Source organism: Bombus huntii, unplaced genomic scaffold (assembly GCF_024542735.1).
Source record: "Bombus huntii isolate Logan2020A unplaced genomic scaffold, iyBomHunt1.1 ctg00000094.1, whole genome shotgun sequence".
Taxonomy (NCBI): Eukaryota; Metazoa; Arthropoda; class Insecta; order Hymenoptera; family Apidae; genus Bombus; species Bombus huntii.
The window spans coordinates 1-22,503 of NW_026099349.1; the positions used below are offsets into that span (position 1 = coordinate 1).

Below are 22,503 nucleotides of genomic sequence, written 5' to 3' on the forward strand. Positions count from 1 at the left end.
ATAACTGAAAAACCCCGAAGCCAACGTCGCCTGTCTACTGTTTATGGCCTGACTTCGTCGCAGTCTTTTGTCTACACGCTGTCGATGGCTTCAGTGCTTGAGAAAACTAAAAAAGACCAGATGTAGAGTTTTCTTAGAAGTGAACTTCAACACCCTCCCTAAAACTCTACATCCCTACAAACAATTATCTCAAATTTACAAATTATCTCTTAATATTTTCTAACTCTTGTCGTAAATATCTGAAAATTAATTTGTCAATGCCTTCTCAAGTACATTTGCCAGCCGCCTTTCTCTTTTCCATACAAATTAATTTATTACACAAAAAAAAAAAAAAAAAAAAACTAGAAGACTAAACAGATCATGTAGAGTTTTTCCTCTTTTTGTTTGAGAAGTAATAATCACTTCGACACCCTCCCTAAAAACTCTACATGTTTACAAACAATTACATCTTAATATCTTTTTTACTTTTCAAACCTAACTTTTTCCTTAAATATTCAAATCTCGGTTTTGGCAATGCCTTTGTACATATATCCGCCAATTGCTCTTCGCTTGTTACATACGTTATATCAATTTCGCCTCTATTGTATAAATCTCGCAAGAAATGATATCTTACGTCAATATGCTTACTTCTTTGATGGAATTCTGGATTCTTAATTAATTTCACGGCACTAGTATTGTCTACACATAGCATATACTTAAGGATCTCTAATTTACATTCAAGAAATATTTTCTTTAGCCACATAATTTCTTTCGCTCCTGAGGCTGCACTGACATATTCAGCTTCGGTCGTAGATAAAGCTATACATTGTTGTCGCTTACATTGCCATGTGATGGCCGCATTCGCATACTTACATACAACGCCTGATGTCGACTTTTTTGTTTCTTTGTCGCCTGCATAGTCAGCGTCGCTAAAGGTTTCGAGACTGCCTGCTTTTGTATATAAGAGTCCCATGTCTGCGGTCCCTTTTATGTAGCGCAAAATTCGTTTGACTAATTTCCATTGATACTGGTTTGGATTCTCTAAGTGTCTCGCCGCTATATTTATTGCAAAACTAATATCTGGCCTACTTACGGTTTGTAAAAACATTAAGTTCCCTACGGCTTCTCTGTATGGTGCGTTACAATCATTATCGCCTATGTTACTTTCGTTCCAATTAGTCTCGATAGGTGTAGAAACACTGTTTGCCTCATTCATATTAAATTTTTCCAATATGTTTTCGATATACCTACTCTGATGAATGAATATTGAACCATCTTCTAATCTATTAATTTCAAGTCCAAGAAAACTCTTTACTTCTTTCGAACTCGTAATTTTGAATTCTTTATTTAAATCATCGAAGAATTTATCAATTAAAGATTCGTCTGAAGCTGCTACCAGTCCATCGTCTACGTATATGGTCATCAACATTAATTTGTCGTCTTCTGTATAAATATAAAAACAAGGATCTGCGTTACTCTGATAAAATTTTAAGTTCGAGATAAATTTTGTGAAACGTTCCGTCCAACATCTTGGAGACTGCTTTAAGCCATATAGGCTTTTTAGCAATTTACAAACCCGATTTGTACCATCATCATAACCTTTAGGTTGTTTCATATAAATATCTTCTTTCAGACTTCCATATAAGAATGCGGTTTTAATGTCGAACTGTCCGAGGTGTAAATTATTTTTGGCTGCAATACTGAGCATTAATCTAATTGTGTCAAACCGAGCAACGGGACTATATGTTTCATTATAATCTATGCCTTCTTTCTGTGAACACCCTCTTATTACAAGTCGCGCTTTGTATCGTTCCGAGTTGTCCGGATTTAGCTTTATCGTTAAAACCCACCTATTGCTAAGTACCTTCTGATCTTTAGGTTTTTCTACAAGTATCCACGTCTTATTTTCATGGTGCGATTTCATTTCATCATTCATAGCTGTTTCCCATAACTCTTTCTTTTCGGATCTCATCGCTTCGTTAAAATCCACCGGTAATTTTTCCGCCACGTACGTTACTGGGTTACCATAAAAATCGGTTCGTTTGATCTTATCTCTATCTCTCAATTGTCTCATATTGTCGCTAGTTCCATGAGGTTGTTTTTCATGTTCACTCTCTGCACTTTCATACGTACATGCTCTATCGCTCTGCGCACTCACATCTTCGCGCTCGACAATTTTCGGTAAACTTAATTTTACGAATTTCGCATTTTCTAGTTCAGGCTTAAATATTACGTCACGGCTTAATATTACATTTTTTACTGTTGGCACGTACACTCGATACCCTCGTCCGTCATCTAAATAGCCTACCAAATATCCTTTGTTAGCCTTTTTGTCAAGTTTTGTCCTTTTCTCCGCAGGTATGTGAGCAAAGCACTCAGTACCGAAAACCCTAAACTTTTCTAAATTCGGCGGTTTCCCGTACCACAGTTCATATGGTGTTTTCTTATCTTGTCTTGTCGGCCCCGTCTTATTTATGACATGTACTGCTGTGTTCATGGCTTCGGCCCATAAGAACAGCGGTAGATTTGGTTTCGAATATAGCATCGACCGACCTGCCTCTACTATTGTTCTATTTTCCCTTTCTGCGACACCATTCTGTTCAGGAGTGTATGGGACGTTAATCGTGTGCCTAATTCCCTGACTTCTTAAAAATTCTTTGACTTCTTTATTTTGGAATTCTTTCCCTCCATCACTATGAATTTCTTTAATTTTATCCTTAAATTGATTTTCAACTTCTAGGCAAAAGGTTTTTAGTTTTTCAATTACTTCTGACTTACGTCGTAAGAAGTAAATCTTTGTGAATTTCGAAAAATCATCTTTAAATGTCAGAAAATGCAGTTTCTTGCCTAATGACTCGACTTCCATAGGTCCACATACATCCATATAAATAATTTCGCGAGGTTTAGTCGCCCGATTGATTTTCTCGTGAAAACTCGATCTATGCTGTTTCCCGTACTCGCAACCTTCACAGAAAAAGTTATTATCCTCTACAACTTTCATATTTGAATTCTTTAAGAATTCTTTAACATGTCTGATGTTCTGATGACATAGCCGTTCGTGCCATAACTGCAATGTGTCCGCGTTTGACTCCGCTCTATTGCTAAAATTACAAACTGACGGTATGATAACTCGCATATCTACTTTATACAAATTTCCGATAACAGAACCTCTTGCTATTATTTTCTGATTTTGTAAAAATATGCAATTGGTCCCTTCCTTTGAAATACAAAAATCTATGCCCCTTCTTGCGACAGATCTAATCGAAAACAGATTTCTTTTCATACCTGGTACGTATAGAACATCGTTCATTGTACATGTTACCCATTTGCCGTCCACAAAAGTCTCTACTCTGATTTTTCCTTTGCCGCACGCATCCATGAACGGACCATCGCCGATCTCTATCTTCACCGTGTTATCGAATTCTTCGAAAACGCTGAACCATTCCCGTCGTCCTGTCATGTGATCCGTAGCTCCTGAGTCGATTATCCAAACATCAGCGTTTGCCGTTTGTATCGCTGAGGTACTTCCTAATAGACCAATTCCGCTGTGATCCCGATTTTGGTTTCTAGGTTCCTGGTTGTCTCTATTGTTGCTTCTTTTGTTATTTTTAAAACAGTTTTTGCTGGTGTGGCCTTTCCTTTTGCATATAAAGCATCTAAAGCAATCCTTCTTTAGATGGCCAACTTTTTCACAGTTAAAGCAACTTGGTCCTTGTTTCTCGTATTCACGTTTACTTGACTGCTTCTGCTGTTCCCTTTTATAATTATTACCTTTTGTTACCAGTGCCACCGATGTTTCCTGGTCGTCTTTCTTCCATCTAATTTCTTCCGTCATCAGCCTGGTACTAAGCCTGTCTAAGGTCTTCTTTTCTTCTTCCACGGAATCCCACGCACTGTGAAAATGATCGAATTTGTTTGGTAACACCGATAAAATGCGTGTTATCAGCATTTTCTCGCCAATTTCACTCCCAAGGACTTTCATCTTCGCCGCTATGAGTTCCAACTTTGATAGGTTGTAAGAGACATTTTCAGATTCTTCCCATTTAAAATCGAAGAACTGCTTCTGGACCATATTTAAATTCTCATCCGACTTCATGTCATATACTGTATTCAGCTTTTTCCACATTTCATGTGCCGTCGTGCAACATAAAAGAAGATCCAACGGTTTCTTTCCTACTGAGGTCACGATTAATTTTCTCGCTAATCGATCTGCTTTCAAAAATCTTCCACGAGCGATTTCTTTCTCCGCGCTGTTACCTGGATGACAGAAATTCCCTTCACACACGTTGATCAGGTCGTCATCTTCCTCCAAAAGTGTACGCATAACAAAACGCCACTGGAGCCAATTTCCTTCGCCGCCTAATATCTCGACCTTCGCACTTGCTGATTCCATTTTAGCACTATCCCTTATTTTACTAAGCACAACACTTTAACAATTTATTCATTTCACGTTGCTACCTTGCAATTTACAGCCCTGGGCCCATAACCTGTTGAGGTTATTCGGTGTGTAAACAGAGAAAACACGTGGATAAATTGTAAGGTAGAAAATATATTTAAATAGAAGTGTAATAAGTAAAAATACAATTTGAGCTGGTCCAGATCCGCACGCTAGCTGTGTTACCTAATAACTGAAAAACCCCGAAGCCAACGTCGCCTGTCTACTGTTTATGGCCTGACTTCGTCGCAGTCTTTTGTCTACACGCTGTCGATGGCTTCAGTGCTTGAGAAAACTAAAAAAGACCAGATGTAGAGTTTTCTTAGAAGTGGTAACCACTTCAACACGTGCCATTGTTTTCGTAAATTTTTGATATTATAGCTTCATAAGTTTCTCCATCCTCTGAGTATATTGCACGAGAAGGTGCTCCTATGATCCATTTCTATAGAGAGAAGATGTGTATACAAATAAATATAAGTAAATAGCAAAATAAAATAATTTGCTTCTTAATCAATATATTTAATAATATTCTGTATCAAATTTGTAATATTCTATCAAAATCACAACCTTGTGTAATTTACTTGCGTGTTTAGGCTGCTTAAGATTTTGTAGGTTTTCTTTCGGTTGAGAATTTCCAACATCCATTCCCATTCGCTTGATAACTTCTTCTTTTGCTAAATATATTGCTTTATCATATGCTTCTATTAATGCACTATCATCCCAAACATTATCATTGGCTGAGTCTGTATCTTTTTGAGATAGCAAATTATACGTTATTAATATTGATACAAGTATTTTATTATCAAACTATTGCAAATTATCATATATGTCATTTTTCAAAAATTGACTAAAAGGTAGTGGATACTGTTAATTACTATTATGCTAAGATCTTGTACTAAAATAATGTTAAAACCATTACGTTTCCATTACCATACATACGTTTCCATTTCCTCGTATAAAAAGAACATTCATATCATCTGCCATTTTAAAATAACATCATTTAAATATTGAATTTGCTTCTGAAATATTAATTTGTCTCATTTCTTTAACTCTAACACATTGTAAACAATGATGACATTATACCAACTATAATACTAAAAATCTATTCCCCATTCATTCGAAAGATTATTTTTTGAAGCAAGGTTAACATTGAATGTTCCCAAACTTCAATAACTGTACTTTACTTTCTTTACAATATCTAACAATATATTAGAATACTATAAAAAAATATTGTATGCACAAGAAACTGTTTATAGCGAAATAGCAAAAGAATTAATCACATATTATAACTAAAACGAGATTGTTAAGTAGATTATATTATACTGCATATGCGTTAGTGTTTCAGCTGGTAAATATAGTTTTTATATCTGAAGATAAATAAGATTTAATTCTATAAAATTGCATAATGAATTATACATCTATCTATTACTATTCGTATTTCCCCTTAGTTGTATGTTGTCAATAGCATCAATCACGAACATATAAATAAATATAGAAGAAACCGTTCGGAAATGGAAAGGGAAAAATGAACATGGAAGACAAGAAAGTTTTCTTCAGGTTTAGCGTATGCGTGATACGCTTTGAATGTCTCAGATAAAGATAAAGATACTCTGCTCATTTCTATTTGTTCCGCAGAACGAGAAATTTGTTGTCTTTCATATTGGTTTTTACGATTCAATTTTTGGGCAGTTTTCCCTAGCGAGTGTCGGTTCCTGTTTGATATAACCAGACCGTAATTTATACAGATATGTATTATAGATATATATTTGTAAAACTGAAATCAGATGAAATAAATGTTGCCTGAGGTTTTAAACGTTTAATAAAAACAATATTTCATTTGAAAAAAATGTAAGATATGTAAAATTACACATTGATCATTTTGCTGGTCTTGTATCATAAAACGTGTGGCCCGAAGAGCACGTGTCCGGTAGAGATACGTCACTTGTGTTAGGAATCGTTTTATAACCTATCACAGTAAAGGAACGTCCCAGTATAGCAGCCGAAGAATGCAGTGGAAGTTTTTGTACAAAGTACAATTGATCTACAATTGATATTTTCCGCAATACTTATCTGGTGTTCGGTCAGGGTGTCCCATACTCATGATATTTATGACAGTGGAATGGCGTTAGTAAATCAATTACAAAAATTTTCGAGATCAATTCTCGGTATTGCATCAAATTATTCAAAATATACAAGCAACACAACGTTGCCCTTTTTGCAGGCAACAAGAGGAATATCGACCACGCAACCACTTTCAGAAAAACAAGAGTAAGTGATACAAATTTTCTTGTGCTTTCCTTCTTTTTTTAATAGAATTTCAGTACTTGCCTTCCAATATAAAATTGGTGTCAAAATAATAATGCTAATAATAATGTCTAAGAAATTTTTCTCTTTGTAGGAGTATAACATCTAGAAAAATAACATAGTATTAATAGAATAGTATTAATAAGAACAACATTGACAGTGAACAACTAAAAATATAACACTGTTATAAATATATGATATACGAATTTTATTTATGTATTATTAAGACAAGTATATCTTATTTTTAAATTATTTCTATTATCATAAGTGATACATACAATTAAGGTATAATTAAGAGAAGATTAATTGAAGAAACACAAAAAATAAAGAAAATAATTATATTGAAATAATTTTTATCTTTCATAAATATTATTTTCAGAGTAAATATAACGTTTGTTAAAGCAAGTGGAGAGAGAATCAAAGCAAAAGGGAAAGTAGGAGATACTATATTAGACATAGTAGTAAATAATGAAATTGATTTAGGTGGATATGGTATGTTTTAAAGAAGCATAATTTACTTAATTTAAAATAAATAATTTTGAGGTAGAAAATATTTGAAAAGTTTCATTTTTATCAAGTTTAATATTCTTATTATTTTTAACTTTTGATACTTTATTATATAAGTATGTTGTAATCTTAAAATATAATTGATATAGGTGCTTGTGAAGGAACATTAACTTGTTTAATATTTTCGAAAGAAGTTTATGATGCACTTCCTGACAAACCAACAGATGAAGAATTAGACATGTTGGATTTAGCATATGAATTAACAGATACGTTATAATCAGTAATATTAATAATCAGTATCAAATCATTCACATTATTAATTCTATTACCTTTTAATATTTTATAAAGTGAATTTTTCTATTCAAATTTATGTAAAAACAGGTTAGTATTGGGTATTTCGAAATCTGCATCTCAATGTAGAATTTCAAATCGCTATCTCTGAATACTACGAAACTGAAATTATAATAAATTTTCATAGTTTTTTATTTATGACCCTATAATCATTACAAATCTATGTTGGAATTAGCATATTTACAATGTTGATTTTCAAATGGATAAATAGAAATCTTATTGTGTATTAGTATTAATTTGTATAGCAATAAATATATTTATTGACATATTCAGTTATATAATATTTAATTTCAGGTCACGGCTAGGCTGTCAAATAGTAATGTCTAAGGAACTAGATGGAATTGAGGTAAGAGTTCCATCAACAATTAATGATGCAAGAGCATAACTGAAATTATCTATAGGTTTTTGAAAATTTGTATACAATGTTATACATCTCTTGTTAAAAAACCCTTGTTATAATTATTAAAATATTGGTATTAAAAAAATATAATAAAGAATCTTGTGTTTAAATGTGAAGCTTATATATATACATATGTTATAGTATAATTGCAATTTTGATATTTGTACATTGCCATTGTAAAAAGCCTATCCAATTATGAAGAAAATATATCTTTTATTTTTAATATACAGGGTGTCAATTTTAAAACGTTCATCTAAATTATTTTCGTTACTATTAAAGATAAGAAGAAATTACTAAGGAAGACTTAAATGGTTTTAAGATGTGTACTTGGTTATGATAAAAAAGACTCTTGTGGAATAAATTTTGCAACTTCTGAAAGATTAGATAAAAGCTTAGAACCTAAAAAATAATTTGAAATTAATTTCGTTTAGATATACTGTTTGATTTCTTAGCTATGGGCAAGTTTAAAAGATCATCAAACTCATGGTCAACAAAACAACAGAAATGTACATGCAATGCTTTTTCGTTTCACAACAAGTTATCTGACACTATCATCATTTTCCTGGCACATGCAACATTATCGATTCAGTATAGTAATGTTTTGGATTAAAACAAATGTCTCGACATTGGAGCAAAATATTTCAACTTTTAAGGACTAAAATTAAAACTTATGAGTTTGTTTATAATTTTAATAGATTTTATTAATATTGTGTTTACTGGTTTATTAATTACAAGAAAGTTTGTAAAAGACTAAAGTTTTACGTAAAAAGTACAAATATTCTTTCAACAAAATTAGTCAAATCACATCATTATTTATACATATTGTATATAAATAAAATATGCGGATATATTACTTTACCCTAGAATTAAAATTCAATAATATTGAAGAATCTTATTTATTCAGATTTTGTACATTATCGCTTCTAACCTCGGATAATAGAACAACAAATTAAATATTTTTAAACAAAAAAACTTTGTTCCTTTGTTTGATATCCCTTGCTCGCGTTTCTTAACTACTTAGATATAAAATACTTACGTTTTCGAAAATTCATACTTCACAAGCTACTAAACGCTTTATCTGTTCAGAATAATTTATTGTTTTCTTAACTAGGTACATACCAAATACATCTATTAAGTTGGTATTTCTCATAATTACCAGTACATAAAGCTAAAACACTTTTGTACTATGCTTGTTATACATGGATCTAACAAATAATTTAACTTGTGTATTGTCGTTTGTATATTTTGTTACGTGTAAAATATTCTATTTCTACACTACTTACAAGTTCGATAAAGTGTACATTACACATCGTGAAATTTACATATTTTCACTTGGTTACCCTGCCCAATTCGAATATAATTCAGAACGTATGTGCTATATTTATATATTCTGCATTTGTTTTGTATATTATGTACACTGATCTGATCTTTGTAAACGCGAGTTTTACGATATTAATGAGAAATTTGCCAATTTAATGGAAGTTGTTAATTTTTTCTGGCACGTTTCACGTTAGCAGACATGTTTCTTAAGTTACAGTCGAAAAGTGTTTTTATGTAAAAGAATAGGAATGATCAAGTTATTTTAAGATGACAAGATATTTCACGTCTTCTATTTAAATATAGCGTTAAATTTTAATTCCGTCAATTCGTATATACTCATACATCGAATTTCCTTTTCTCATGTCATTTCTTTTCTTTCATTTCACATTTAATTACAAAGATAAAGTGTAAGTACGTTCCTCATAAAATTAATATCAAATGTCGCAAAATATACAAAAGTAAACTAAGAAGAGGGGTACATATTATTACACAAACTGTCGTTCATATTGCATATGTACATATGCAGTATAAAAACAATACTTTTTAGTTTTTAATCTCTTGTTTAAATAATCCTAATATCTAAATTTGTATCGGTCATTGATTCGATATAACTGCGTTTATTGGAAGTAATTAAGCTATAGCCTGCGCACAAGAGAAGAAGGAACAAACACGTATAGTATACACGCTTAAATAACAAAATTAAGTCAGTTTACGTTCAATGTGAACTTGATCAAAGTTCCAGTCTCGAATTATAGAGTTTCTTACTATCAGTTTACAAAATTCGATATTACGATTATGTACCGTATTTGAAAAACATAAAATGCTTTGTTCAATTTTAAATAAAACTAATATTTACCAAAGCGAATACGAAAAAAATGTTATCATCAAACTCAATTTTCAATTATCAAACTTAATCCAGCACAAATACAAATGTTATTCGTGCTTTTTTACTTTTACTACTTTTCAACTCTCTATAGTTCGAGATTTGAGTTCCGCTAACTTTCTTTCTACTGCGCATGCGCAACAGGAAAACTTGAATTACACGTAATAGTAAAAAATTCGAAAATCTTATCCTTTCGTGGCAGCGAAAGTAACCTAGGACTAGAGGTTCCATAACATTAATAATAATAAGGCAATAATATTAATATTAATAATAATGTAATCGAGTACTACTAACAATATTAATAATAATAATAATAGTATGGTAATGGCAAGATACACGCGGGTATAAATTAATCATTCCTTTCGTAATATCTACGACGTCTTCGGGATATTCTTTAGAAATTACTTTATTTCTGGTCAATATTCATTAACGAGCAACTTTTCTCTCTGTTTCTTATCACGATTTTTTTCACTTCATCACAATTGTACCGTTAGAAATTATTCAAAACATTGTTAAAATGTCCATGAAATATATGCAATTGCCGTATTGAATAAGCGAGTAATGAAGTTGCTGTTTCACTGAATAAAAGTGAAATCTCCAATGCGTGTGCTCAAGTAAAGATTGGTACATCAATGCCTATTATTCTTAATCAATATTCATCATTTAACAATTAGGACCGAATTTTTACAAACCAACTCTAAACCACGACCCAATTTACAAATAAAAAGATCGATGTGTAAATTAACTATCAACTATTAATCTCCAATCCTATGTGAAGATATAATGTTCGGACCAAATTTCTAAACTAACGTGGACAATTCATGCGGACTATTGGTGGTTGCTGCGCTACTTAGATCCAATGTGGCAGCCGGAAGACCAGGACTGACGCTGCCGGTTGCTTCCCGTGGCAAATGCTGCGATCTATTTAGCTTATTTCCAGGACTCGGTGGCGATCTATCTGCTGGTGTATCCGGTGGCGTAACCACGTTTCTGTGTCCGCTCACGTTCAGATGATTGTGCGTCGCCGCGATCGGAGCTGGCGATGAGAGCAACAAGAGCGGTGGAGACATTGACACGTGTCGATGATGATGATGGTGATGATAGTGTTGGTACTGTGCAGCTCGGCCGTGCGTTGCGTGGCTGGTATTTAGTTGGTTCGTCACGGGCCCGACTTTCGTTGGGCAGCCAGCATGGTGGATGGTTAACGGGCCACGTAGTTGTTGTTGCTGTTGTAGCTGGTGCTGGTTCTGGTGCTGTTGCAGCTGCTGCTGACGCTGCAGCTGTACCGCCGCTTCGCACTGTTCGCGCGCTAACGCCTTCACGGCATTCGTCTTCTCCTACGAAATAAGAATGATAGGTTAGGTTGTAGTCAGGGGCCATAACAAATTAAAAAAGTTATAATATAAGAATTTACATTTTAGTTGAAATGATTCTAGTTACGAATAAGTATTAAAGATGATTCAAATCTTTTTCGTTACCGATAACCATGGTGAAAACTCTTTTGGATTACTTTCAGCCATTGTCAATCTTATTGTCAATACTACATGCTTGAAGTAGAAGGAGGGGTACAGAGAAAAAGACTTTTTCTCAGCAAATATAATCGTTACTCAATTATTTTGTTCAACAGTTTTACAAATCTCCCAAAAATAAACGAGAATACGAAAATACACTGAATATCGTGTGTATGGTTATTTATAAAATCCCCTTGAAATAGTTGCGATCGCGGATCACATAAACAAACGAACCTGTCATTCTACAGAGTATCTTTTTCGGTGAAATTATGCAAACGTAAATGTAACTTCGGTAGAACTCCTCGAGAACTTGTAAGCTTATATCACTCTGACCCAACCAGTCCACTCTAAAGTGTATAATTTATAAAAGGGGATTATATTAATACGCGGAGGATGTGGTAGGTGGTAAGTTTTGCATATGAATGTTCGTTGATACAACGAATGGTTAAATGGAGGTTTTCATGAATGTGATAAGGACTAGATCGAATGTTTTAACACTTATAACTAGAATGCGTATTTTTATACAAGTTTGTAGTTTTACGAACATAATCAAGGAAATAAAATTTTAATCGAGATTTGTTTTCTTATATACGTATATTTTAGCGCATTTTATGCATTTTGCGCCATTTGCGTACTTTTCAATTTCGCACGAATAAAATAAAGATCAGCAATATAATTATAACGCTTCTTAAAAATGTGAAAAATCCTGGTTTCCTAAAAGCTTGCAATTGATTTCAGAAAAATTTTTATGAACTCTACCAGATAAATTATGGTAACTCTGAAAACAAAATTTCACGATAAAATGATTTCCGAGTAAAATACACATAAAAGATGATTTAGACGTGTTTTAACGTGTTCGTTTTCTTTTTTAATAGCGATATGTTCTTACCCTCTGCCACACGAAGACGTTATGGACCATTGCGCATCCACAAAACACGATGCCAAGGCCTATGAAAACGGACGTAACGATTGCCGGTGTGACACCAATTACCTCTCAGAGAAAAGACATCGACTCCCGACTGTCGGACGCCAACGCCGCGACGCATCTTAGTCCCCATCAGAGATAAGGCCCCAACCCCGACTTTCGGACTCCTTGGAATCCACACCAAACCCCCCAACATCCCCAAGCCAGGGTGTATATAAGCCGAGACTTCACCCAGCCCGGGGAGTTCTCGTTCTAGTTGCTGTTCTTGTACAACACCCCTTTCTCTGTTCAACGTTATTCTACTGTAAGTGCCAAAGTCATAATAAAGTTCGATAAAAGAGAATTAATAGTTGGACTACGACTCAGCTTTCTTTTCTCTCGCAACCCAAGTATCCATTTTACGTGACACCGGCGTCGAATAAAACTGGATGAATGTATACAATATCATACCTGAAAGCATTGTTAGAGGATCATTATAACACGTATGCCATAACAAGCGGGACAAAGAATCAGCGCAAATACATATTCTCAATACATATAATTCTCGAAGCGTAAACTATATACATATGCTTTTCATTGAAATTTTCAATACTAGTCGCAAATTATTTTTCAATTAATTTATTATTTAAGTCTTTATATATCAATTCTCGACGAATAAATTACTTAAATTATAGAGAATCTATCTTCAGACAATAGAGAATTCAATATTTTTGGTCGTTAAGTAATTTACAAATTTCTAAAACGATTACGTTCGAAGTTTTGGACAGTATTTGAAGTTTCTAACATGACATTAAAAAAAAAATAAATAAATTTTATGATATAATTAAAAAAACGTTGTAGTCTATCATAATTTCTATTCCGTCAAATTTATTAAAACGCAGTTTTCTTCTGAACAGAGTCAAAATGTCCGTCTTGAATCGAGTTCAACAGCTTAACGATCGATCGAGCGAATGATAGCTGTGTAAACTAGCATGACACAACGTAAACTTTAGATTAGATCTCGATCCATCCACCAGCCGTATTCATGCATGACATGAATATTCTGTTTCAGCTCTTTATAAATTAATCTGTTAAAACTTCCCTAAAAGACGATCATTTTTATTTTTCTAAGAAAAATAATGACTATTCGGCGTTAAAATTAACTTTATTTCCATTGGATTTCTAAACTGATTTCATACACTCAGAGATAGTTCACAGTATCTTTTAGATTCATGCCTGAATTCAAGAAAAATTAAACGTATAACTTATGTACTAGTATCTTTCAAAAGGTTAAAGTTGACAGAATTGAAGGAATTGGTTCTTACCAGTTAGAAAGACGGGAATGCTAATGAAAAACCCTCCGACAGCACATATCCGGCTGATGGATGATTTTTGCAGGTACTTGTTACTCCTGAAACAGACAAAATTTGAAGTGAAAGTCAGTTTCACGATTCTATGATAATTGAGCGAAATATAAATGTTAAGGAAATTCGAGGATTTGGGAATACAAATTATTGACTATATTTCCCACACAACAGTTATACATCTATATTACTCTCTGAAGAACGTCTTGCACGCACGCTGGTCGCCAACCGACTATCCTAGATTCTTCTAACATCTGGCAACAGTCTTTTGTCCCCACTAAGTCCTTGACGCCCTCTAACCCTTACACACACACTCTCATGTACAGTGTAAATGTATCACTTCCCTAACAATAAAGGAACCAGTTTTTTGTTTAACAGCCAAGAATCTTTCAAAAATTCTACTGTAATTGATACTTCAAATATATTTAGTCAGACAAAGGATAATCATAATCGCAACGTTAATCTTAACTTTAATTCAAGGATCAAACAGTATCATTATACATATAAAAGTAAACATAAAGTCTATCCACATTATTATTATTATTATTATTATTATTATTATTATTATTATTATATGTTATTCTATAATTGATTTTTATTTCTTTATTATAAATATTATTCTATTTTCTATAATGATTCAATTATATATCTTATTTTTTGTCAATCATATTTCACTGAAAAGATCACTTTGAAAATAATCTAATGGTAAAAAATGAAAAATAATCTTTTTCTACCTTGTCTTCATTTTTTACAAACTCTGTCCACCGCCGTAAACCTATTAAATGCATGAAACGACAAAGCAAAGCTGCTTCACATAATTCCCCGCTCACGCAGTGTCAATCAGCTCACGACCGCAAACGATACTGCCAATTTCCAGCGACCACGAACGATTTCACCGTAATTGCCGGTGTGAAATTTACCAATACGTGCTCGAATTGGTCAATAATGGATAGAGCGCTCTTGCACACACTAATCTACCAACAAATAATATTGACTCAATTGAACAACAGCGCCTAGATTAACGGACAAACCGCATGTTCCAAACAGATTTACAATCACGGCAGAAAATACATGCCGTTATAGATGTTTCCTGGTCAAGACTAATTTCCACGCGTTAAGAACATTGTAACCGGAATCTAGCAAGAACTAGCACTTCCTGGAATAATACTATTGTGTCCTCGATTAATCTTTTCCCACTCATTTTCATCTCTAATTTCTCATGAGGCTAAGATTCCTGCATCTTTTATCATAATAATTTATTAATACTATTAATAAATTGAGACAATTTTACACGTCGCATTTTGCGTTATAAGATGACTTGTAATTTGTAAAATTTACCTGTAAAATTCCTTTGTTTGTTTTACCAAAGCAATAGTTGGCATTTCTATACGACAATAAGAATTTGTTAATACTAATAATTTGTAAGGTTATCAGGTTATCATTCTTCTAATGGATAGTATATTATTGAAACTTTTTTAATATTGAAACGCGATATTTTTTTGGAGAAGAAGTGCATAGTAGTAAAGAGTTGAATTCTACGGATGTAAAAAGTGGACATAACATTTTCTGTACATGGAGTCGCCTGGCCTAAACATTTTATGATTTCCGGGCAAAATACAGACGAATCCAGCGCTGATTTTAAAGCAGCTTCATCCAAATAAGCCACAATAAGAAATTCCCACGAAACAGTTGCGTTCATCCCCTTTCGAGGTCGCCGACCTCTTTGAATGCGTTTCAAGAGCGTCGTACCAATGAAACTTCGAGTTCTAAACTAATTTCTCAGCCTTTTGCGTTAAATTTAACCTTCCGCGTTAGTGTATTTCGGACGAGTTCCTATTTTACGCTTTCGTCGACTTCACCAACGTAACATGCAGCATCCGCAAGTAAAACTGTCTCTTAAATTTGATGTGACACCAATACACGACGAGAAGAATCACAATGCCATTTTTATTCCACTTCGTTAATTTTTCGTCGTAAGGTTTAGCTGTAAATAGGATTAAAAAAATTTAGATTAACGAGGAATTTAAAATTGATCTGTTAAATCAACAATTTCCATTAGTTGTCAATAGATTTTATAAGCTTCAGATTACTGAGAAATTATACTCATTGCAAAATATTTACCATTGGTTACCCACGCTACACGTAAATTTGATCAATCTACCAATGCACTAACACTGCAATAAATTTCTATTGCAACATTCCACGCTCCTTTGCCGCACCTTAAACTCCTCGCTAGATTTATTCCACCTTATAGTGTCACATAACTCCTACGACACCGATATCAAATCTTAAACCCCATCAAATTCCAGAGAAACTTGATTTCGTCGAAAGTAAGAGATTAAACTTAAAAAGCAATTTATTTCATCTTTAAACTATCCCAAACTTCTTAAATATAATTTATATATGTCGGAGATAAGAGGACACCGGTGCCTTCCCTCTGAAACCTCGGGAAAATCCATAAAAACATTGTAATTAAAATCTACAGTTGTAACTAAACGATTTGCCGTCATTCTAACCAATTGTATTTGTTTGAGACTTGTGACAATGAGCTTGGGCTCAAGGCGACAATTAGTCGCCGAACGTAGCCGCGGTCAACGGGACGAACTCTCCATCTAACAAAGGCATTGAGTAATCCTATAGCTCTCATTAAAAGAAAGATTTGTAGCGGCACGTGGCAGTAAACATTCCAACGGTTTCTGTCCCGTAGCTTGCCACACGCAGATCCTATTCTCCGGGCAGGATGTTTACCAAATGTCGACGCGTCTCCACAGTACGTGATCGGCTAGCCCGAGGACCGTCATAAACACTAATATCTAGTTACCTAAAATCCTTCAACAGATACACAGTCTTTGTCCCAGTTACGGGAAGACAGGAGAGACCTATTTTTCCACGAACGACGTCTCCCACTAGCAACCCTCCCTCAAGGGCAGCTAGCATCCTTTTCTAACTACCGATATGGAGATTGGCCAATTAGCAGCAACGTCAATTTCTCTTACTTTCCGAACGTAGGATGTCCCCGACGAATCCGATGATCTCGTGTCCTTAGACACACCCCGTCATAGTTTTCCTCTGGGGTATCACCGGGTCGGAAAGTCATTCTCTCTTGCGGTCTCATCGACAAAAAAAGAGATTAACGCCAGCGACTATTAACACAGAATCCGACTTAGATCTTTGCGAGTGCGTACGGCTACCGTCCCGTTGTCCGCGGGTTCGTTATTGAACCTAGGATCATTGTCATTAGTTTCTCGAGTATCTAATTACCACGGTTACTTGTCCGGTTCTATGGTAATCGTATTTGCACTAGCCAATGTCTTCTCTATTGCATAACGACGATGTGTAATCCAAACGAAGATTCGCTTTACGCCCCTAACCCTAATTCTAATGTAAACCCGACATATATATATGTCGAAGATGAAAGAACACCAGAGCCTTTGGAATTTTGGATAATCCCGCAACATTGTAACCTAGAATCTACTATAGCTGTAATTGAACAATTGTAGTTATTCAACCCGATTGTAATTGTTCGAGAGTCGTGATAATGAGCTTGGGCTCGAGGCGACAGTCAGTCGCCGAACGTAGCCGCGGTCACGGGATGAACGCTTTGTCTAACAAAGGTATGGAGTAATTCTATAGCTCTCCTTAAAAGAAATATTCGTGGCGACACGCGACAGTAAACATTCCAACGGTTTCTGTTCCGTGGCTCGCCACACGCAGACCCTATTCTTCGAGTAAGATGATTGCCAGATGTCGACGCGTCTCCGCAGTACATGTTCGGCTAGCCCGAGGGCCCGTTATAAATCTTAAGGTTTAGTTAACTAAAGTCCTTCAAACAGACAAACAGTCTCTGTCCCAACTACGGGAAGATAGGGGAGACATATTTTTCAACGAGCGGCGTCTCCCACTAGCAACTTTCCCTCGAGGGCGGCTAGCAACTTTCCCTCGAGGGCGGCTAGCATCTTTTTCTAACCACCAATATCGAGATTGACCAATTAGCAGCAACGCCAATTTCCCTTACTTTCTGAACGAAGGCTTTTCTCGACGAATCCGATGATCTCGTATCCTTAGACACACCCCATTATAGTTTTCCTCTGTGGCATCATCGGGACGGGAAAGGCATTCTCGCTCGCGATCTCATCGATAAAAGAGTAACGTCTTCGCGATCAGTGGTTATTTCACGTTTTAACCAGACTTAGACTTTGTGAGTACGTTCTGTTGTCATCCCATTGGCCGCGGATTCGTTATTGAGCCCGAGAGCATCGTCACTCGTGTCGCGAGTGCCGAACCGCCGTGATCAATTGTCGAGACTGTACTAATTCTATCATTGCAATAAACTACACCTGTGTGTACCGTATCAATGGCTAATCCTCGAGAAGATTCCTTTGACGCTCACAACCCCACTCCCAGTGCCAATCCGACATCAGAAGTGGGATCAGAACGGCTTCGAGCGCTGGAAGGGCAGGTCGCTGTCATGAACAACCTAATTCATACGCTAATGCAAAGGCCAAATGCGGGAACCACCAAATTACCACATTTTAACCCAGAAGTCGCAGGCGCCGACCCAGCCGCGTCGTGCGCGGCTGTTAGTAGGGCCATGAAGAACAACCCCCTACGAGATGACGCGCTATACTCTGCCTTAAGTGACTCTCTACAGGGTTCTGCAGCACATTGGCTGGCACGAATGACGGGAGACGGAGAGGTTACTTGGTCTACCGTTAAGGAACGATTCCTTATACATTTCGGTGGCCGAGAGACGACGTCCTCATCGTTAATCAAGGTATCCAGGGAACCGCGGGGAGTGGGCGAATCCACGGGGGCGTTTGCCGGCCGTGTCCGTTCCCTCCTGCAGACGCGGTGGCAACATTCTACGCTAGACGAAATACTTAACGCTGTCACTCTCTACATATTAATTCCACACGACCAACGTCTTAAACGATTGGCCCTCACGAGCGATATCAGAACGGAGGACCAATTTCTGAGCGAAATGCGACCCTTTTGTTACGAAGAAGAGTCGACATTTTCGCCGAGAGATGCACCGGCGGAACCCGAAGCTAAGCGACGCAAGTTATCGGGCCACCAGACGAGGTGTCATTACTGTGGTACTCTCGGACACAGAATAAAGGACTGCCGCAAGAGGATGCAGAACGAACAGCAGAGGGATGCACGACGCCAGGAAGGAAGCCGACCGGCCGCACCGTCCAAGGCGGTTTGCTACAGGTGTCATGCGGAAGGCCATATCACACCTAACTGCCCGGCACGACGGGACGGTAGACCAAGCCCCAAGGATGAGCGTAAAGTCAACTCCTGCGTGGTGGAGTCCCCAGCCGGTAGTTTAAGTCATCTGGGTGAGTCGTTCCCATTTTACTTCGATTCCGGAGCCGAGTGCTCATTAATTAGAGAATCTGTCGCTCCGAAATTCTCCGGTAGGAGAACGACAGATATAGTAGTTATGCGAGGAATAGGAAACACCTGCGTTAAGAGTACATCCCAGATCTTATCTACGGTACGCATTAACTGTTTTACATTGGAGATAACCTTTCACGTTCTGGCCGATAGTCACTTGCATTATGATATCATGATTGGCCGCGAGATCTTAAGCCAGGGTTTTGATGTAACTATTACACGAAATAGTGTCGATATTTGTAAAACGAAGACTATTAATGCCTGTAGTAAAACCTCCAAAAACGAGATCAATATCAATGCGGTTGACACTGACGTGGTTGGTAACGATAAAAGTCGGTTAATTTCTGTCCTCGAGAAATTCAAAAATTCATTCATTACGGGCTTCCCACGTACTCGCGTAAGCACGGGCCAGTTAGAAATACGGTTAATCGATCCTAATGTCACCGTGCAAAGAAGTCCTTACCGACTTAGCGAAGAAGAGCGTAGGATAGTACGTGAGAGAATAGACGAGTTAATTAGAGCAAAAATCGTGAGGCCGAGCAACTCACCGTTCGCGAGCCCTATCTTACTTGTAAAGAAGAAAGACGGCTCAGACAGACTGTGCGTAGATTTTCGGGCATTAAATAAAAATACGGTCGCGAACCGGTATTCCCTACCCCTCATCGCGGATCAAATCGCGAGATTGCAGAAGGCGAGATACTTCATTAGCCTGGACATGGCCAGCGGATTCCACCAAATTCCCATTCATCCTAATTCGACGGAATATACGGCGTTCGTTACACCCGACGGGCAATACGAGTACGTGACTATGCCGTTCGGATTGAAAAATGCACCATCCGTTTTCCAGAGGGCCATTCTCAACGCCTTAGGCGACCTCGCGTATTCGTTCGTTGTTGTTTACTTGGACAACGTCCTAATTATTGCCGACTCAGTAGATCAAGCCCTAGAAAGGTTGAGCACCGTATTAGATACCCTCGTGAAAGCCGGATTCTCCTTTAACTTTTCAAAATGCTCCTCTTTAAAGACATCGGTACTCTACTTGGGATATGTAATTCGTAACGGAGAAGTCCGTCCAAACCCGGGTAAAATACAAGCCTTGAGTTCTTTACCTGCACCGTCGACCGTCACACAACTTAGGCAATTCATAGGTTTGGCCTCTTATTTCCGAAACTTCATTCCCAAATTTTCACAAGTAATGAAACCCCTGTATGCACTTACCTCGAATAACAAGAATATACCTTGGACGGATAGGCACGAACAGATAAGACAAAAGGTAATTTCCGTCCTGACTGACGCGCCGGTGCTAATGATATTTGACCCCAATTACCCCATAGAACTACATACGGACGCTAGCTCGGAAGGATATGGAGCCATTTTAATGCACAGGGTCGAAGGTAAAAATCGAGTAGTGGAATATTACAGCAAAAGAACTGGCCCTGCGGAGTCTAGGTATCATTCCTACGAATTGGAAACGTTAGCAGTTGTAAACGTCGTCAAGCACTTCCGTCATTACTTACACGGACGAGAATTTCTCGTTGTCACCGATTGCAACTCCCTGAAAGCATCCAGTAATAAGGTACACTTGAACGACAGGGTTTACAGATGGTGGGCTTACCTGCAAACTTTTACCTTTGACATTATGTACCGGGAAGGTAAACGAATGGCCCACGTAGATTTCTTTTCGCGAAATCCCGTAGACTTGGATCGCAGTACGTTCAGCAAAATTGTAGAGAAAGAAATTAACCTAACCGAAATCTTCGACGATTGGCTACTAGCGGAACAACGTCGCGACCCACAAATTTCTGAGATCGTCGATAAATTACAGAACGAAGAGCTCGCGGAAGACGTCGCGAATACGTATGAGTTACGGTCCGGCACCCTTCATCGTAAAATACAGAGAAAAGGTAGAACTCTCTGCCTGCCCATCGTTTCGAGAGGGTTTAGGTGGTCTGTTATTAACCATGTGCACCAGTCCATTATGCACTTAGGTTGGGATAAAACGCTTGCGAAACTGTACGAGTATTACTGGTTCGAAGGAATGGCGAAGTATGTTCGCAAATTCGTAGAGAACTGTCATGCTTGTCGAGTTTCAAAGGCAAGTTCGGGTAGAGTACAAGCCGAATTACACCCCATACATAAGACCAGTATACATTGGCATACGGTTCATATGGACATAACGGGCAAATTAAGCGGTAAAAACGATTCGAAGGAATACGTCATTGTGTTGGTCGACGCCTTTACTAAGTTCGTATACTTGCACTATACCCGTAAGATAGAATCCGTTAACACCATTAAAGCGCTTAAGTCCGCTATATTTTTGTTCGGCACTCCCTGCCGGATAATAGCGGATCAGGGAAGATGTTTTACGGGCAAAGAATTTCGAGACTTTTGGCAAAATAAATACATTAAACTCCATTTAATTGCGACCGGAGCTAGTAGGGCCAACGGACAGGTGGAGCGTATTATGAGTACGCTAAAAAACACAACAATAGAAACCACTGGCAAGACGCGATCGGGGAAATACAACTGGCCCTAAATTGTACCACCAACCGCGTGACTAAGTCAAGCCCGTTGGAACTACTAATCGGTAAAACAGCGAGACCCTACGGCTTATCCCTACGCGACAATATCGAAGAAAGAGAAGTAAATATCTCCCATGTAAGACAGCAGGCGATAAAGAATATAGAAGCAAGCGCCAAATACGATAAGGACAGGTTCGACGAAAACAAAGCTAAAATAGTTAGGTTCAACCTTGGCGATTTCGTATTACGTTCTAACGTCATACCATATAACGTAATACGTTATAACGCCATACCATATAACGTAATACGTTATACCGTCATCCCATATAACGTAATACGTTCTAACGTCATACCATATAACGTAATACGTTATAACGTTATACCATATAACGTAATACGTTATAACGTCATACCATTTAACATAATACGTTATAACGGCATACCATATGAGGTATTACGATATAACGTCATCCCATATAACGTAATACTTTATAACGTCATACCATATAACGTATTACGTTATAACGTCATAACATATAACGTAATACGTTATAACGTTATGCCATATAACGTAATACGTTATAAAGTCGTCCCATATAACGTAATACGTTCTAACGTCATAC

At 36.7% G+C, this 22,503-nt stretch overlaps 2 protein-coding genes across 3 annotated transcripts; one reads left to right on the top strand and one right to left on the bottom strand.

The window, feature by feature from the left end:
* The first annotated feature begins 6,160 nt into the window (after window positions 1-6,160).
* LOC126876795 (adrenodoxin-like protein 2, mitochondrial) lies at window positions 6,161-8,203 on the top strand. Of its 2 annotated transcripts, XR_007694527.1 has the most exons (4): window positions 6,161-6,682; window positions 6,813-6,949; window positions 7,098-7,210; window positions 7,871-8,203. XR_007694527.1 is itself a non-coding variant. In XM_050639661.1 (3 exons), the coding sequence occupies exons 1-3, from the start codon at window positions 6,534-6,536 to the stop codon at window positions 7,879-7,881; spliced, it is 273 nt and encodes a 90-aa protein (XP_050495618.1). In that variant the 5' UTR covers window positions 6,168-6,533; the 3' UTR covers window positions 7,882-8,203. The 2 variants fall into 2 exon arrangements, 1 of the variants encoding a protein (XP_050495618.1); XM_050639661.1 differs by lacking the exon at window positions 6,813-6,949 and having other exon boundaries at window positions 6,168-6,682.
* A 2,776-nt stretch (window positions 8,204-10,979) lies between these two features.
* Window positions 10,980-12,226, bottom strand: LOC126876794 (protein odd-skipped-like). Its single transcript, XM_050639659.1, has 2 exons — window positions 11,658-12,226; window positions 10,980-11,516 (listed from the first exon to the last, which is right to left on the bottom strand). The coding sequence occupies exons 1-2, from the start codon at window positions 11,697-11,699 to the stop codon at window positions 10,980-10,982; spliced, it is 579 nt and encodes a 192-aa protein (XP_050495616.1). The 5' UTR covers window positions 11,700-12,226.
* Between the last annotated feature and the right edge of the window lie 10,277 nt (window positions 12,227-22,503).